This window comes from Boleophthalmus pectinirostris, unplaced genomic scaffold (genome assembly GCF_026225935.1).
Source record: "Boleophthalmus pectinirostris isolate CB_2022bp ecotype Guang Dong unplaced genomic scaffold, ASM2622593v1 HiC_scaffold_2, whole genome shotgun sequence".
Taxonomy (NCBI): domain Eukaryota; kingdom Metazoa; phylum Chordata; class Actinopteri; order Gobiiformes; family Gobiidae; genus Boleophthalmus; species Boleophthalmus pectinirostris.
The window spans coordinates 34529003-34547413 of NW_026571152.1; the positions used below are offsets into that span (position 1 = coordinate 34529003).

The window sequence follows — 18411 nt, forward strand, 5'->3', positions numbered from 1 at the left end:
GACCAATCTGATCCCTGGCTACACAAAAAAAGGGAATATTGTCATTTGTTTAACTAAAGTACAGAAAACCATGCTCGAAAATGACCATAAGGCAGAAAATGCACCAACAGAAGTCTCTCAGATGATGACAGCGATGGCTCTAGAGTGGTTTTGGTTTATATGTTGTAAAGTTGAGTTTATTTATGCACATTAGTAATAGTAATAATGATGATACTTATATAAAAATGTTAATGATAGTATGAAAATAATGTAATAATGAATTCAAATTAAAATACCTCAAGTTGAGGGCTATTCTCAGCAATTTTGTGATGAGATTAAAAAAGAGATTAATTAGATTAATTAATTACAGATCATAATTAATTAATCTCTCAATTTTTTTTATCGCTTGACAGCACAAATTAAATTATAAACATGCTTGGTTTTCTTCAATTAAAGGGCCCATATTACTGGTCAATAACACACAAGGAGATTATGTTGATCCCCATTAAATCTAAATTAACCATTTGCTCATATAAAAACACAAGTGCACAAATATATATTTTTTATTTATTTATTTTTTATTATTCTGTAAATCCCTGCAGGAAATCCATTGCAGTGAATTTTAAGAGTCATAATAATTTAATTGTTTGTTTGTTTTTTTATTTTATTATGCATGGAAGGGATGGACTCATAGGTTTTTGGATCAGCATCATGTAGTTGGTGTTTTTATATTACACTATTTTGATTTGGTAATTCACTTCAAAAAATCCTAAATTCTTTGCCGTGAATTTAAATAGTGCTTATTTTTGTTTGTTTGTTTGTTAATCCATCCTATCCTAAACATAATAAATTAGGGATCCAATTGTGTGTGTAAATTTAGGTGTTTGACAGGGGAGGGGGGTTGGGGGGTAAACTTAGGGGTGGGGCAAGGGGAGAGGGGGAGTCCAATAATTAAATTATTGGACTGGCCTAGACAACAGGTAGGCGCTGAGAGGACCATTGGGTATCATCATGGGTATCCTCATGATCTTACTCAGCCTTGAAAAGAAGCCTGACCGTCTGGTTTTAGAATTGGCCAAGAAACTGTTGAGTTGAACGGTGAGATGTCGTGTCACCGTGGCCTCAATGGAATAGCTGTTACTGTCTGAGAACAGTGAGGACGCAGAGCCAATCTCTTGCAGCAGGCTTTTAGCAGCTGCTTTACCAACAACTTTGAGATCTTTGGGTTTGAGCTCGATGTTGTCAGGGATCGAGACCTGGTTTTCCACTGTTCTCAGTTTTTGGACAAGTGCCTCCTGTTGGTCTCTGTCGGGGAACTGCTTAAGTTTTCGAACCAGTTTTTTCATCAAAGCTACGATCATGACATGTGTAGCTTCGGGGCAGTGGGTTTTTACAAATGATTCCACCGTCTCTGGTTCACTGGGGGTCTTGACTGGAGATGTGATAGACACCTCTGGTATCAGTATAGTGTCGTTGGTGGTTGTTGGTTCAATTTCCACTGGTTGAAACTCCTCTAGTGAGATCTCCGGGAATTGAGCTTTCTCCATTTGGATTTTCTCCAGCTTGACCTCCACAAATTGAACGTCAGGGAACTGGATTTCTTCTAGTGGGATTTTATCCACTTGGATCTTCTGCAGTTGGGTCTTCTCCAGTTGGGTCTTCTCCAGCTGGATTTCTGGGAGTAGCATCTCATCTAGTTGGACTGTAATACAACCCTCTATTTGATTGGCAGCATCGTCAGTGGTGCCCTGAGGAGTTAGCAAAGGTTCAGGGGAGGAGTCCAGAGGAACCATAAACTCCTCTGATGGTGGGATTAAGTCCTCTCCTGAATTTACAGACTCAGCAGAGAGGTCCTGTGGATCTGATTCAGTGATCGCTGCCTCCACTGGCTCTTCTGCTGAGCTGACAGTTGGACATTTGGTGTCCTCTACCTCATCCACTGCTTGAAGAAACCAACCCTTAACAGGGCTGATCACTTCTGAAGGAAGAGAGAACATTTCAGTTATACCGGCCACAGCTGTGTTCTCCTCTAGTGGAACAGGCTTCTCTGCTGGACTGTCAAGAACTGGCCTGGAAGCTGGGATTGGCTTGGGTTCCTGAACTGGCCTGGGTTCCCGGACTGGACTGGATCCACCATTGACAGGGCTGGATTCCTGGCCTGGTCTAGATCCCTGGACTGGGCTGAGTTCCTGGATTGGTCCAGATTTCTGGACTGGTCTAAGTTCCTGAGGTGATGTGGGTCCGGGTTCCTGGTTTGATCCTGGTTCCTTGGCTTGTAGTCTCAGGGCTCTTAAGGCCTCCTGATGTTTTAGCTTGTGTTCTTCCCACAGCTGGAAAACGTGGTCCTGGAACAGCCGAGCCTCGTGAGGCTCCATTTGAGGGTTATGAAGTAAAAAGAGCTCTTTGAACCCCATAATTTCCAGCATTTTTTCTGCCGCCAGGACCTTAGCCTTCTGCTTGCTGGGACCCTCAGCCTGGCAGGACATTTCGCCCACTCTCACCTCCACAGTGAACTGTTTCCTGTTACCGGGCAAGTTTCGAAAACCCACGACCTGAAACTCAGCCGCCTTTTGTTTTCTAATCGTCAGGACTTCTAAAAGGGCACTAACAGGGCTTTTTTTGTAGAAGAAATATGGACGCTCCAGTGGGTCCATCAGGTCAACGTGCGGTTTGCACCAATATGGAGTTGTGCCCTCCGGTAGTGGGAGCTTCTTCAGCTCCCCTATAACTTGTGAGGCTGCGTTTATTTTCGCCTGTTGTTTTGAGTGGCCAGAGCCGTAGCCAACGAAGTCTCCCACTCGCACTTCCATGTGGAAGGTGGGGTTATTGGCTGGGCCTTCTTCTCCCAGCACATCAAACTTCACATACAGATTGTGCACTATTGCCAGCTCGTGCAAAAGTGTCAAGTCTGTTTTGTAAATCTCCTCTGGTCGTTCCATCTTCTTGTGTAATTTCAATAAAGTTTGAAACTGTGTAATAGTCGTGAGATTATCTGTTTGTCTGTTAGTCACGTGTGTAGTGTCTCTCTGGCTCTGTCAGTAGCTGATCTCTTCTTTCTGATCTTGTGTCCACCTCAGTTGATGACGTCACAGAGCCGAGGTGCGCTTTAGAATGTTACGCATCAAAGATCTCCATAGCAACCATTCTTTACGCATGCGCACTAGTCCGAAAAAGAAATAGAATTGGAAAGACTTAATTTTGAAGCTAAAATATATTAAAACTGAAGGAATGGAGATATGAACGATGCTCAAATGGAGTTTTTCAGTGTAATGAGAAAAAGAACGATAAGTAGTTCGTGTCTATTGTTTTTGACATTTTCCTTGTGTAGCCGCAACTCAAATGACACGTCCCGCATTTTCTTAGAGGCGAAATTACTACATTTTCTACTCTACTAAACAACAGCTTTGTGCGTAGCTACTTGTGCTAATTTTTGGAAACAAAGCTGCGCATCTGATCAGAACCAGCGCAGCGAATCTTGTAACTGCGCTTTGTCACTTTTCCCTCTCACTTCTGCGCGATCTCATCAAACACAGCGAATGAACAAACAAACAAACAAACAAAGTTTCATCTTATTATTGCGTTGGTCAAAAAGACAAAACGCAGACTGACTTAAGTTTTGCTGTGCGTAAAAACTGTAGCCATCAAGTAAAGATAAATCCGCGCTGGCGTGGAGTGAGAGACAGGGGGATGAGAGCACCAGCGTTTTCTGTGCGTAAAAGCTGCACTGCCTCTCACATCAGCCAAACGTGCAAGATCATGATTTTAATGAAATAATGTCCATAAGCTTTTTGATGAGAGCAGCCTCCACAGACACGTGTGCGCAGGAGCATACGGCTGGTAAAAGTCTCAAGCAACACGCGACTATAATAATAATAATTAAAAATAATAATAATAATAATAATTTCACTTTTTAAACTGTATCAGACAGAGACAGGTGTTCTAACACAGATGTGTGAGTGCACGGGCTGAAACTTTTGACTAAACTGTTTCTTTAGACGTTCTTGGAGACAGAGTTAAAATAATGTTGACAGACATCTTGGTCTTGTTACTACAGCAGCTCAGCGCCACCTCTGGTTATTCACTTTGGTCGAACGGAACTGAGGATTTGACAAGTCTGGATTGCCCAAATAAACCAGGCTTTTGCTTTATCTCGCTTCATGGAACACCCCCACACCATGGAACAGACAAAACAACAACAAGGAGAGCAATAATAAAGGATAAGGAGACAGTGGACCCCTCCCACAAGGAAAGTTACATAGTACACCTTTAAATTATATTGTATTCAATCTAAACTGACCTCTCTTGTCAGAAACATCTCATCAAGAAACAGTGTTGGGAACTGAATAAATATACAGAAAATACTTATTTGGAGTAACTGTATTCTGGTACAGTTACTCTTTTATTACTTCTTTAAACAAATATAATATTTGGTCGTACTTCATCTGCAATTTTAGGTTTGAACTACAACAACCAAAATAAAGCAGTTTAATTATATGCCATGTTTTTTTTTTCAATACATGACAAAGGAGAAATTCTATTTGTCGACTGAACAAAAGTTTATTGGTCGAATAGGTTTCGCAGCTCATCCAAAGCTGCTTCTTCAGTTCTGTACTGAAGAACCAGCTTAAACTCTTGTCCATTCGACAAACTGAATTTCTATTTTGCCCTGGATTCTATCTGGACGAATGAGGGATTTTTCACACATTTTTTCAATACAATACAATTCGAACTAAAAATATTCCAAGTATTCACAATACAGTACCTCTGATTGGCCCATGTTACAGAACAATATATATTTTAATTTGGGGATTATGTATGAGTATTCTGTAACTAAATACATTTTGAAAGTATTCTTCTCATCTTTGGCAAGCAATAATATGTATTTATTTATACAGTTCAAAAGACCTTGAATAATGGCTTTACAATAATTCAGTTCCACAAAATATGGCAATAAATATCGTACCGTGAGATGTATATCGAGAAAATATTGTAGAGAGATTTTTATATCGTTTACTGAATTTCAGATGACAAGATTCTATTCTATAGGACAATATCAAGTAATACAGATGAGGGGCAGCTAAAATTAAAGGTGCACTATGTAACTTTTTGGTTGAGGGTCCGTCACCTGTTTGTTTCTATGGATATGTCATTGCTCTGCCTGAATGTTCCACAGTATGACATTAAACAGCTCTATCTTACACTTATTCAACTACAGGTGGTTTTAAAACTCAAAAATACCTAAGGCACTCAGGCATTTGATGAATCCTCCACCAGAAAAGTTACACAATGCACCTTTAATATAGTTAAAATGCAAAAATTAGTCTAGTCACTTATAGAAAAGATTCAGAGTCAACATTTGCGAATTAACTTTTTGGATATTTTCGTGGCAAAGTACAATGTTATCAACAGTGTTGGGAGTAACGCGTTATAAAAGTAACGAATTACAGTAATGCATTACTTTTTGCTGTAACGCAGTAATGTAAGGCATTACAGGGGAAAAAAATAGTAATATTTTACTCGGTACAAATGTGAGTAACGCGCGTTACAATGTTTTTTTTAACCTGGATTGAAGTGGTGGGTTTTTCTTCATACAAATTCGCTAAAATCACCTCGATATCAGCAGCGGTGAAACGCCGGAGATGCTCCCTCATAGACCTTCAGGTAAAAAGCGAAAGGACTGACAAAGAACTCCACGCTGTTTAGACCTGGTTTAGACCTGGGTCAGTTCTGGTTTAGACCTGGTTTACACTCGTCCCGCCCTCTATCGCAGTTCACTTTTCGCGGTCTCGCTGTTTCGCAGTTTTTTGGGGGTTTTTTTTGTGCAATTTTGCATGCCCTGTTTTTTTTTACATTGTATGAATGCGTATTGCGTTCCTCCCGCTGCGTCCTGACTGGCCAAGGGACTCCTGTCTCCTTTACAGTACAGTACAGAATGTGTTCAGCTGCCAAATTTAAATACATGTTCAGTCTCTAGCAGTGTGATTCTGAAGTGCTGTACGGTTGCAAGTTTTCTCCCTGACGAAACCCACAACGTCGACGAAACGTTCTGCACCGACAAAGGCTCCTGCGCTCGCACCCAAAAGGCAGAGGAAGATGCTAAACATCACACAAAAAGTTGGACTTCTGGACACGATGAAGGAAGGTAGAAGTTACGCGCTGTAACAGACTCTTGCACCGGCTCGGGTACCTGCAAATAGTTGCTGAAATCAGGGCCGCGAGCTCGAGCAGCAGGGTCCATAAAGAGCGATCGGGTGACAGCCGCTCTTACCTCCGTGAGGTGCGGAGCAGAGCCGCTCCTTTCTCCTGCGGTCACCTTCGAGCCCGTCCCTACAGTGAGTCCTGTTTTAGTCCTAGTTCAGTTCTAGTTTAGTCCTAGTTCACTTCTGGTTTAGTCCTGGTTCAGCTCTGGTTTAGTCCTGGTTTAGACCTGGTTTAGTCCTGATTCAGTCCATATACAGCGCAAAAGTTATTTTGGTGAGAGTAACTTAAAGTAATGCAATAGTAATGTAATGCCTTACATTTTAAATGCAGTAATATTGTAATGTAACAAATTACTTTGAAATGACAGTAATAGGTAATAAATAACGCATTACAGTTTCAAAGTAACTTGCCCAACAGTGGTTATCAAGAGGAAAAACTGTCCCTTGTCCCCCATTTGTGAGTATGAAACCATCACATTTTAAAGTACAATCTGAAAAACACCCATATGCAGGTCCAAGTACTTCCATCATAGCAATTAATTTATTTTCAGTGACACACCTCAGCATCTACAGTTCTTATCTGGAGCAAGTGTCCCGTGAATTGGATGAGAACTATTCAAAGTGAAGTGAGGCGCCTCCAGAGAGCTCTCGTCTATCACCATCATCCCGTTCCTCGCCATCAGCTCTCTGGCCATGAGAATAAAAGCTGCTTCAATGTTCTGTGCTTCTTTGGCGGACGTTTCTAGAGCAGCCAGAACCCCGTGCTTCTCTGCCAGTGTGCACGAGTCTTCGAATAAGACCTGTCTGTTGGCATGCAGGTCTGACTTGTTTCCTGTAATTAGAAAATACAAAAGAATATAAAATTGGTTAAAGGTCCTATAATACACAAAATGGATTCTTGTGAGCTTTAAGTCATGTTGTAATGTTGTTGTCTCATCAAAAACATGCATGGAGTTGTGTTTTGTTTCTTTCACATGTTTGAGTAACATTTTATTATTAGTCTGTCCACATCTCCAAACCTCAAAATGCTCTGTTCCACCTTGTGATGTCATGGAGAGGTAGTTGAAACAAAAACACAACTCCAGGTATGTTTTGTCGAGGAAATCCAAGTCTCATGATACGATATTGTCACGGTATGAACCTCACAGTATGATATTTATTGCGATATCGGGGGAAAGCTCAGGATATGGTGGGGAGGCTCACGATTAGGGATGTAAACAATATCCAAACCTCTTGGTACATTATTTCCACAAAAAACATCTCGCGGTACGATGTTTATTGCGATATTTTGTGAAGCTAACAAAACTACTTTTTCCTCTTAAAATGCCTTGACAAGACTTAATCCAAAGAACTAAGACTTAAAAGTGCTTAGAACTGTTATTTCTTCTTGTAGTCTGCACTGAAATGGAGCAAAGGTTCATGGTCTATGTAGTTCCATCTGTCTGTTTTAGCTATTGCTGCATCATAACTCTTAATTTCAGCAAAGAGACTTGTAATTTGATATATTGTGATGGTCCACGATATTATTGTGAGAACTTTGTTATAGTATCTCATATATATAGTGTAATATGGGCTTTTTAAGCCCTAAAAACAGTATCTTAACTTGTTTTATAAATAGTTACACACAGTCTTGGATGAAGTACTCAATTTTGTAAGTAAAAGTACAAATACAGGGGCAAAGGTTACTCAGTATCATGAAAAAAACTACTCAAGTAAAACTATTGAAGTATCTGTTTAAAAATGTACTTAAAGAGTAAAAAGTTAAAGTATTTAGCAGTAATTTTTTTTAGCTGTTTTTGTGCATTTGGTTTGTTAAATAAGTCTCAGACATTTCAGCAGGTCTCAAACCATAAAGAAAAGTACTTTTTACTTTTCAGTCCAGATCTAAATGCAGTGGAGTAGAAAGTACAGATACCTGCTCTCAAATGTAGTAAAGTAAAAGTAAAAAGTATCCACTGTAAAACGTACTTAAGTAAAGTGCAGCTATGTTACTTACTTTTACTTCCACCACAGGTTATACATACCTATAAGTATGAGTATTACACTGGCGGCTCCATACTGCTCCACTTCCCTGATCCAGTGAGAAACAGATTCAAATGTAGAGCGGCGTGTGATATCGTAGGCCACCATCGCCCCGTGAGCACTTCGGTAATAACTCTGAGTGATCGTCCGAAAACGCTCCTGACCCGCTGTGTCCCACACCTGCAGCTGAAATCAACAACAACAGGAACACTTAAACAGGCGTGAATAAAGTGTTTACAGTAGTGTGACCAGACGTCCCTAGTTTTGAGCTTTGTTTCCCAAGTACCCAGTTTATTTATCCAAAACCAGTGATTTGTCCCAGTTTTACACAAGAAATGTCCCAGGTGTCCCTATTTTGGACCAATTTGATCCCTGCCTCCACAAAGACAGGGAATATATTGTCATTTCTTAAACTAAAATACAGAAAATTGTGCTTGAAAATGACCATCAGGTAAAAAAAAAAAGCACCAACAGCAGTCCCTCAGATTATGACAGTGATGTGAAAAAAATGATGTATCTCTTGACGACAAATAATTAATCAATTTGCGAAGCCAGATGAGTTTTTGGAATACAGACAAAGGTTTATTGTTGTTACAGCAGATATGGACAGGGAACAGTTTCTCCCGAGTCTCCTTTCTCCAATCACCCCTTCTCTCCATCTCCTGAGTATTTATACAGACATACAAATTAAATACATATCAAAGCAGAGAGACTTGTGCTAATCAACTACATTTGAGGACACCTAAGACAACACAAAGTTTCTTGTGGGGTGGGGTCAGTTGTGTCTGCCAATGACTGGTCTGGTCTAAGTTAGAAATCACATTAATGTACACAAAGACAGATTGTGAGAAATCTTCTCCACAATATAAATTTACATCATAACGGACCCAAAAGTGAGTCGAAAATGGACAATTATACGTACTCTTTTCCCAATTTTATTCATACCAACCATCCCAGCCCGGGTGTGTCCCAGTTTTGAATATTGAAAACATGGTCATCGTAGTTTACAATCGATGTTTTTTATTGATACAGTGCACTTACATTGTGTTGCCGATGCTTTATACATTTGTATATGGCTTTTGAAATTCTAAACTGGGACACACCTGGGTTGGGATGGCTGGTATAAATAAAACTGTGATATGAGTGTGTAATTGTGCATTCAGACATAATCTGAGGGACTTCTGTTGCTGCATTTTTTTGCTTTATGGTCTTTAGCAAATATGGTTTTCTGTATTTCAGATAAACCAATGACAATTTATGCCCGTCTTTACAATTGGCGGGGATCAGATTAGTCCAAAATTGTGATAGTCCTGTTTCAGTTTTAGTTTAGTCCTGGTTTAGACAAAAATAGAGACACCTGGGACACTTTCTGTAAAAAAAACTTGGACAAATCCCTTTTTTTTTTTTTTTTTTAATAAATCTGCTGGGACAGGGGACACAGGGCTCCAAATTGGGACTATCCTGGGTGGCAGAATGTTCAGAAATTAACCCAAGGAATTTTGACATCAGCTGCAAACATCAGGAAGTGTTTTTTAGATTCCAAACTCACTCACGCACACTGAGATTAGACATTTAAACGATTAAATTATAAACATGCTTGGTTTTCTTCAATTAAAGGGCCCATATTACTGGTCAATAACACACAAAGAGATTATGTTGATCCCCATTAAATCTAACTTCTTAACCTTAACCTTAACCTTTTGCTCCTATAAAAACACAAGTACACAAATATATATTTTTTATTTATTTATTTTTATTATTTTGTAATTCACTGCAGGAAATCCATTACAGTGAAGAGTCATAATAATTTTATTGGTTATTTTTTTAAACTTTATTATGCATGGAAGGGATGGACTCATAGGTTTTTGGATCAGCATCGTGTAGTTGGTGTTTTTATATTACACTATTTTGATTTGGTAATTCACTTCAAAAAATCCTAAATTCTTTGCCGTGAATTTAAATAGTGCTTATTTTTTGTTTGTTTGTTTGTTAATCCATCCTATCCTAAACATAATAAATTAAGGATCCAATTGTGTGTGTAAATTTAGGTGTTTGACAGGGGAGGGGGGTTGGGGGGTAAACTTAGGGGTGGGGCAAGGGGAGAGGGGGAGTCCAATAATTAAATTATTGGACTGGCCTAGACAACAGGTAGGCGCTGAGAGGACCATTGGGTATCATCATGGGTATCCTCATGATCTTACTAAGCCTTGAAAAGAAGCCTGACCGTCTGGTTTTAGAATTGGCCAAGAAACTGTTGAGTTGAACGGTGAGATGTCGTGTCACCGTGGCCTCAATGGAATAGCTGTTACTGTCTGAGAACAGTGAGGACGCAGAGCCAATCTCTTGCAGCAGGCTTTTAGCAGCTGCTTTACCAACAACTTTGAGATCTTTGGGTTTGAGCTCGATGTTGTCAGCGATCGAGACCTGGTTTTCCACTGTTCTCAGTTTTTGGACAAGTGCCTCCTGTTGGTCTCTGTCGGGGAACTGCTTAAGTTTTCGAACCAGTTTTTTCATCAAAGCTACGATCATGACATGTGTAGCTTCGGGGCAGTGGGTTTTTACAAATGATTCCACCGTCTCTGGTTCACTGGGGGTCTTGACTGGAGATGTGATAGACACCTCTGGTATCAGTATAGTGTCGTTGGTGGTTGTTGGTTCAATTTCCACTGGTTGAAACTCCTCTAGTGAGATCTCCGGGAATTGAGCTTTCTCCATTTGGATTTTCTCCAGCTTGACCTCCACAAATTGAACGTCAGGGAACTGGATTTCTTCTAGTGGGATTTTATCCACTTGGATCTTCTCCAGTTGGGTCTTCTCCAGCTGGATTTCTGGGAGTAGCATCTCATCTAGTTGGACTGTAATACAACCCTCTATTTGATTGGCAGCATCGTCAGTGGTGCCCTGAGGAGTTAGCAAAGGTTCAGGGGAGGAGTCCAGAGGAACCATAAACTCCTCTGATGGTGGGATTAAGTCCTCTCCTGAATTTACAGACTCAGCAGAGAGGTCCTGTGGATCTGATTCAGTGATCGCTGCCTCCACTGGCTCTTCTGCTGAGCTGACAGTTGGACATTTGGTGTCCTCTACCTCATCCACTGCTTGAAGAAACCAACCCTTAACAGGGCTGATCACTTCTGAAGGAAGAGAGAACATTTCAGTTATACCGGCCACAGCTGTGTTCTCCTCTAGTGGAACAGGCTTCTCTGCTGGACTGTCAAGAACTGGCCTGGAAGCTAGGATTGGCTTGGGTTCCTGAACTGGCCTGGGTTCCCGGACTTGACTGGATCCACCATTGACAGGGCTGGATTCCTGGCCTGGTCTAGATCCCTGGACTGGGCTGAGTTCCTGGATTGGTCCAGATTTCTGGACTGGTCTAAGTTCCTGAGGTGATGTGGGTCCGGGTTCCTGGTTTGATCCTGGTTCCTTGACTTGTAGTCTCAGGGCTCTTAAGGCCTCCTGATGTTTTAGCTTGTGTTCTTCCCACAGCTGGAAAACGTGGTCCTGGAACAGCCGAGCCTCGTGAGGCTCCATTTGAGGGTTATGAAGTAAAAAGAGCTCTTTGAACCCCATAATTTCCAGCATTTTTTCTGCCGCCAGGACCTTAGCCTTCTGCTTGCTGGGACCCTCAGCCTGGCAGGACATTTCGCCCACTCTCACCTCCACAGTGAACTGTTTCCTGTTACCGGGCAAGTTTCGAAAACCCACGACCTGAAACTCAGCCGCCTTTTGTTTTCTAATCGTCAGGACTTCTAAAAGGGCACTAACAGGGCTTTTTTTGTAGAAGAAATATGGACGCTCCAGTGGGTCCATCAGGTCAACGTGCGGTTTGCACCAATATGGAGTTGTGCCCTCCGGTACTGGGAGCTTCTTCAGCTCCCCTATAACTTGTGAGGCTGCGTTTATTTTCGCCTGTTGTTTTGAGTGGCCAGAGCCGTAGCCAACGAAGTCTCCCACTCGCACTTCCATGTGGAAGGTGGGGTTATTGGCTGGGCCTTCTTCTCCCAGCACATCAAACTTCACATACAGATTGTGCACTAATGCCAGCTCGTGCAAAAGTGTCAAGTCTGTTTTGTAAATCTCCTCTGGTCGTTCCATCTTCTTGTGTAATTTCAATAAAGTTTGAAACTGTGTAATAGTCGTGAGATTATCTGTTTGTCTGTTAGTCACGTGTGTAGTGTCTCTCTGGCTCTGTCAGTAGCTGATCTCTTCTTTCTGATCTTGTGTCCAGTTTGAGTCACACTTATAACCTCAGTTGATGACGTCACAGAGCCGAGGTGCGCTTTAGAATGTTACACATCAAATTTCTACAATAGTTTCAAACAATACATTCTTTCAATTAAATTCTCCAAGAAACAGAAGGCACTCGAGACTGTGGAGATCTGTACAGCTCTGAATGTTTTCACTTGAACTTTGACCCCCCCTAGTGTGAATGTATAGCATTTCCCCCTTTCCTGTCCTCTTTTATTTCCCCCTCCTTTCTTTTTTGTTATTTTACTTTTTATTTGATTTGTTTGTACATGTTGTACGATGGAATTGTTTGGATGGTAATCACAGGTCTTTGCGCATTGCTGGATGTATACACTTTGTCTTTCAATAAAAAAAAATAAAAAAAAAATGTTACGCATCAAAGATCTCCATAGCAACCATTCTTTACGCATGCGCACTAGTCCGAAAAAGAAATAGAATTGGAAAGACTTAATTTTGAAGCTAAAATATATTAAAACTGAAGGAATGGAGATATGAACGATGCTCAAATGGAGTTTTTCAGTGTAATGAGAAAAAGAACGATAAGTAGTTCGTGTCTATTGTTTTTGACATTTTCCTTGTGTAGCCGCAACTCAAATGACACGTCCCGCATTTTCTTAGAGGCGAAATTACTACATTTTCTACTCTACTAAACAACAGCTTTGTGCGTAGCTACTTGTGCAAATTTTTGGAAACAAAGCTGCGCATCTGATCAGAACCAGCGCAGCGAATCTTGTAACTGCACTTTGTCACTTTTCCCTCTCACTTCTGCGCGATCTCATCAAACACAGCGAATGAACAAACAAACAAACAAAGTTTCATCTTATTATTGCGTTGGTCAAAAAGACAAAACGCAGACTGACTTAAGTTCTGCTGTGCGTAAAAACTGTAGCCATCAAGTAAAGATAAATCCGCGCTGGCGTGGAGTGAGAGACAGGGGGATGAGAGCACCAGCGTTTTCTGTGCGTAAAAGCTGCACTGCCTCTCACATCAGCCAAACGTGCAAGATCATGATTTTAATGAAATAATGTCCATAAGCTTTTTGATGAGAGCAGCCTCCACAGACACGTGTGCGCAGGAGCATACGGCTTGTAAAAGTCTCAAGCAACACGCGACTATAATAATAATTTTTAAAAAGTCACTTCACTTTTTAAATTGTATCAGACAGAGACAGTTGTTCTAACACAGATGTGTGCTGCACGGGCTGAAACTTTTGACTAAACTGTTTCTTTAGTTGTTCTTGGAGACAGAGTTAAAATAATGTTGACAGACATCCAGGTCTTGTTACGACAGCAGCTCAGCGCCACCTCTGGTTATTCACTTTGGTCGAACGGAACTGAGGATTTGACAAGTCTGGATTGCCCAATAAACTAGGTTTTCGCTTTATCTCGCTTCATGGAACATCCTCACACCGTGCACAGGCAAAACAACAAGGAGAACTTTAAATTATATTGTATTGAATCTAAGCTGACCTCTCTTGTCAGAAACATTTCATCAAGAAACAGTGTTGGGAACTGAATAAATATATAGAAAATATTTATTTGGAGTAACTGTATTCTGGTACAGTTACTCTTTTATTACTTCTTTAAACAAATATAATATTTGGTCGTAGTTCATCTGCAATTTTGGCTTTGAACTACAACAACCAAAATAAAGCTGTTTGTAATTATATGTCATGTTTTTTTTTCAATACATGGCAAAGGAGAAATTCAAAAGTTTATTGGTTGAATGCGTTTCGCAGCTCATCCAAGCTGCTTCTTCAGTTCTATACTGAAGAACCAGCTTGGACTCTTATCCATTCGACAAACTGAATTTCTCCTTTCCCCTGGATTCTACCTGGATGATTGAGGGATTTTTCACAGTTTTTTTCAGTACAATACAATTTGATCTAAAAAATATTCCAAGTATTCAGAATACTTTACTCTGATTGGCCCATGTTACAGAACACCTTACAACATACATTTTAATTTGGGTATTGAGTATTCTGTAACTAAATACATTTTGAAAGTATTCTTCTCTGGCAAGCAATAATATGTATTTATTTATACAGTTCAAAAGACCTCGAATGATTGCTTCACAAATAAACCAAAAGCAGCCTGTACCTTGACTTTCTTTCCATCGATGTCCAGTGTCCGAACAGTGAAATCCACTCCAATAGTATTTTGTTGTTTCTCGATAAAAATCCCAGACTTGAACCTTTGCACCACACAGGTTTTTCCAACATTTGAATCTCCGACCAGGATGATTTTAAAGAGGAAGTCAAAAGAGTCCTCCAGCTCCAGCTCAGCAGACTGCATGGTGAAGGAGAAAATGTTCAACAAAAAACAAACTTAAACAGAGCTGCATTGTCCTGAGCTGTCATATCCTTCAAATCAACATTAAAATTAATTCTCCTCAAGGTATTCATGTTACTACCAAATATCAGGTATTCATAGTCACTGAAAAGTAAATAACAATCCAAAAGTATCCTAAAGTATCTATCAAAGTTCTACTAAATTACCCCATATCAAAATATAATGATTCAGTGACAGACTTGCCACTCTATTCAGCTTAAAGCACTTGTTTGTATTTCTGAGGTAAGTGCTGTGGTTCTAACCTTTAGACTCTTGGCATTGGCTGCCCTCTATGGCCGTGACTCATTTCTGTTTCCTTGCTTCCTTCTCCTTGATTCCTCTCCTCGATCCTTCATTTTTCAGCTGTCAATCAAATGCGCCATGTTAAGTGGAAGGAGGGAAATCACGGAGGAGACACGAGAGAGGGTTTCAGGAGGCAAACGTCAGATCAGATAATAAAACTGTATTTGTCTCACAGTACGGAGTTTGAGCTGTTGTGAGGGAGGTTTGAAATGTAAAATAATCCTGAATTTGACTTTAAGACTTATAAAACAAAAACATATTCAAACATGTTTATGAAAAAGAAGATGTTGGTTTGACTTTGATTTAAAATTCCCAGATTAAATATATAAAATAATCCTTTGTATTATAGTGTTCTATAGTAGTATAGTAGTTTCTCTACTCTGCTCCTCACTCCTCTGTTTTCTCTCTCCTTTACTCCTGTTCTCATCTTACTCTCTACTTCTCTCTCTCTCCTTTGCTCCTCCCTCCTCTGCTCCTTTCCTTCTCCTTCCTTTACTCCTCTCTCCTCCTTCTGCTCCTCTCTCTCTCCTCTTTCTTCTGCTTCTCTCTGTTCTGCTCCTCTCTCCCCCCTTTGCTGTTCTCTTTCCTCTGCTCCTTTCTTCTACTCCTCTCTCTTCTGCTCCTCTCTTCTACTCCTTTCTCTTATCTCTCTTCTGCTCCTCTCTCTTTTCCTCCTCCTCTCTCCTATTCCTCTCTTCTGCTTCTCTCTCCCTCCTCTGCTCCTCTCTCCTTTCCACTTCTCTCTCTTCTACTCCTCACTCTTCTGCTCCTCTCTCCCTCCTTTGCTTCTGTCTTTCCTCTGCTCCTCTCTCTGGTTTGCTTGTTTCTCTTCTACTACTCTCTCCTTCTCCTCTCTAATCTGCTCCTGTCTCTTCTTCTCCTCTCTCTTCTGTTCCTTTCTCCTCTGCTCCTCTCTCTTCGGCACCTCCTCTGTGCGCCGGAGCTTCATCAGTCATTTCCTTTAGAATCAAGAAAAGGAATCAAGTAGAAGTAATCGAGGAAAGAGAAATAGGACGCGGCCCATGTCTGTCCAATTCAGTTTCATTCTGAGAAGCAGAGACACGCCTCCTACCTGTCTGTGCGTCCTCCAGCCACCTCCCATGCGGCACCACTGCATCTTGGGAACTAATATTCACACATATACTTGGAAACCTGGAAAAGAAAACAAAATCAATAGCCAGAAAATCACAGGAATATATTAGACACTGTGGAGGAGTTACTGTGGCTATGTGACTACTTTATGTTAAAAATAGCCCAGAACAGCAAGGCTTGTTTTGAGCAAATCTCTTCAAGCAACCACCCAGTTTTACAGCTCATAAGAATAAACACCAGATCAATTGCACTTTGGACTACACTGATATGTGGACTTATTTCTTAATTCTTTGACCTTCAACATTTTTTAAAAGGCCTGTTACGCTATTTTCTGACCTATATTATAAAGTTTCCTCATCACAAACAGACACGGAGTTGTGTTTTGCTTCATTCACACATTTAACACACAAACCCTGCATATTTAGACTGAGTTCTTCTCTCAAACAAACAGAAAACGCTCTGCTCCACCTTGTGATGTCATGTGGTAATATACAGGAAGTGCTCCACTGTGTTTTTAAACTCCACACACCTTCACTAGAGTCGCTTTTAGTCAATTATTTCAGCCCTGGAATTGCCGATCTCTACAGAACAAAAGGTAAAACGTAGATGCTACTTAAAAACATGACATGATTAGGTGGAGCAGAGCATTTTGAGCTTTGGAGATGTAGACAGACTAATAATAAAGGGTTATTCAAACATGTGAATGAAACAAAACACAACTCCGGGTATGTCTTAAAGCTCACAAGAGTCAGTTTTGCATGACATAGAACCTTTAAAAGCAGAATCCAGAGTAATCCTTTATGCATGACAAACACACATAAGATACTGCACAATAATCATCAACTCAAGTATCAGAATTTGAAGTAAACAAGTAAATAATGTACCTCAGTCTTCACATTCACAGAGCAGAGTGAGATGTAGCATAGCAGTGGGTTTTGCGAATGTGCATTGGCCGCATGTGTTCTATCTCTCCGCCCCCACTCGTGCTTGGCGTCATCTCAGCCCACTGAAGACAGAGACACAGCTGGACTCTACACAATGAGCGAGTGTGACAGTGCAAAACCAGACCACACACTCCGGTCTATCTTTGGCTGTGACCACCAACCACCGTCTGTTGTGTGCTTGTGAGCCAGCCTTGTGGTTACTTATAACATAAAGGGACATCTGGTTTTAATGACTAATATGAAAGAAATATAATACATTTCAAATATAGCAACAATAATCATGCATTTATTCATTACGGGTGTTTCTATTGCTCAAAAATAGAATAATTCCTCCTGTGAATAGGGTTGCTAATAGTTGTTTTCCTTGACATACTGTAGATGGGTTTAATCTCTACTGTGGAACATTCTAGACAAAGCAATAACATCCTCATGAAGACAAGCACCCTCTATTAGAAAAGTTTCACACTGTACCTTTTATAAACCATGAATCTTAAGTTTGAGTCTCTAAATTTTTACTTGATTTCTTTAATTATAGCTATAAAAATTATTTAAAGATGCACTCTATTACTTTTCTGGTGGAGAGGCCGCCACCGACTTTTTGCCTGTTTTGCCTTGATTATTCTACAGTATGGAAATAAACTTGGTATTCACAATGGAGACAGGTTAATACTCACATCTATGGAAAAATGAGCCTGCATATGGTAAGAATTCATGTTTTTTTTTGTTTTTTTTAGGTATTTTTAAGTTATTAAATATCTGTAATTCAACAAATGCAAGGGAGATATGTTTAATGCCCTACAGCCGAGCATTCCAGTCAAAAAATAAAATACGGTAACATCTCCATGGAGGCAAGCAAGTAGCAGACTCTCTACATTAGAAGTTACAAAGCGCACCTTAAGTATAAAATTTTGTACCAATCTCAAAATAAGTGTTTAAGATTGCAGATACATACACTATAACAGAAGTGGGCAAGAAAAATAGAGAATATTGTGGAGGGCCAAGCCAAAATGCTTAACTCAGTTCTGCATAATATTAATTGTATTTCTTTATAAAAAGCAGTAAATATCATTGGTTTGACAAGCTGGTAAGAGGGGAGAGTGTATGTTATAACAGGAGTCTCCAACCTTTTTCCTCTGGGAGCAACTTTTACAAAACAAAAGTGCCAGAGAGCTACTAGTTTTAGTGGTCACAAGAAATTGAGTGAATGCAAGAGCCACAGCGAGCCTTATCCGAATCCAAGGTTATTTTGCATAAATTAAAAAAACAAAAGGACAGTTTAGTGCTCTGCCACACTCA

At 40.3% G+C, this 18411-nt stretch overlaps 1 protein-coding gene across 2 annotated transcripts; it reads right to left on the bottom strand.

Annotated features, from left to right (window-relative positions):
• Nucleotides 1–4091: 4091 nt before the first annotated feature.
• On the bottom strand, nt 4092–18377 carry LOC110165905 (ras-related protein Rab-19). Of its 2 annotated transcripts, XM_055155376.1 has the most exons (5): nt 17056–18377; nt 16152–16231; nt 14546–14734; nt 8204–8387; nt 4092–7011 (listed from the first exon to the last, which is right to left on the bottom strand). In XM_055155376.1, the coding sequence occupies exons 2-5, from the start codon at nt 16194–16196 to the stop codon at nt 6740–6742; spliced, it is 690 nt and encodes a 229-aa protein (XP_055011351.1). In that variant the 5' UTR covers nt 16197–16231; nt 17056–18377; the 3' UTR covers nt 4092–6739. The 2 variants fall into 2 exon arrangements, with proteins under 2 accessions (XP_055011351.1, XP_020786763.2); XM_020931104.2 differs by lacking the exon at nt 17056–18377 and having other exon boundaries at nt 16152–17041.
• Between the last annotated feature and the right edge of the window lie 34 nt (nt 18378–18411).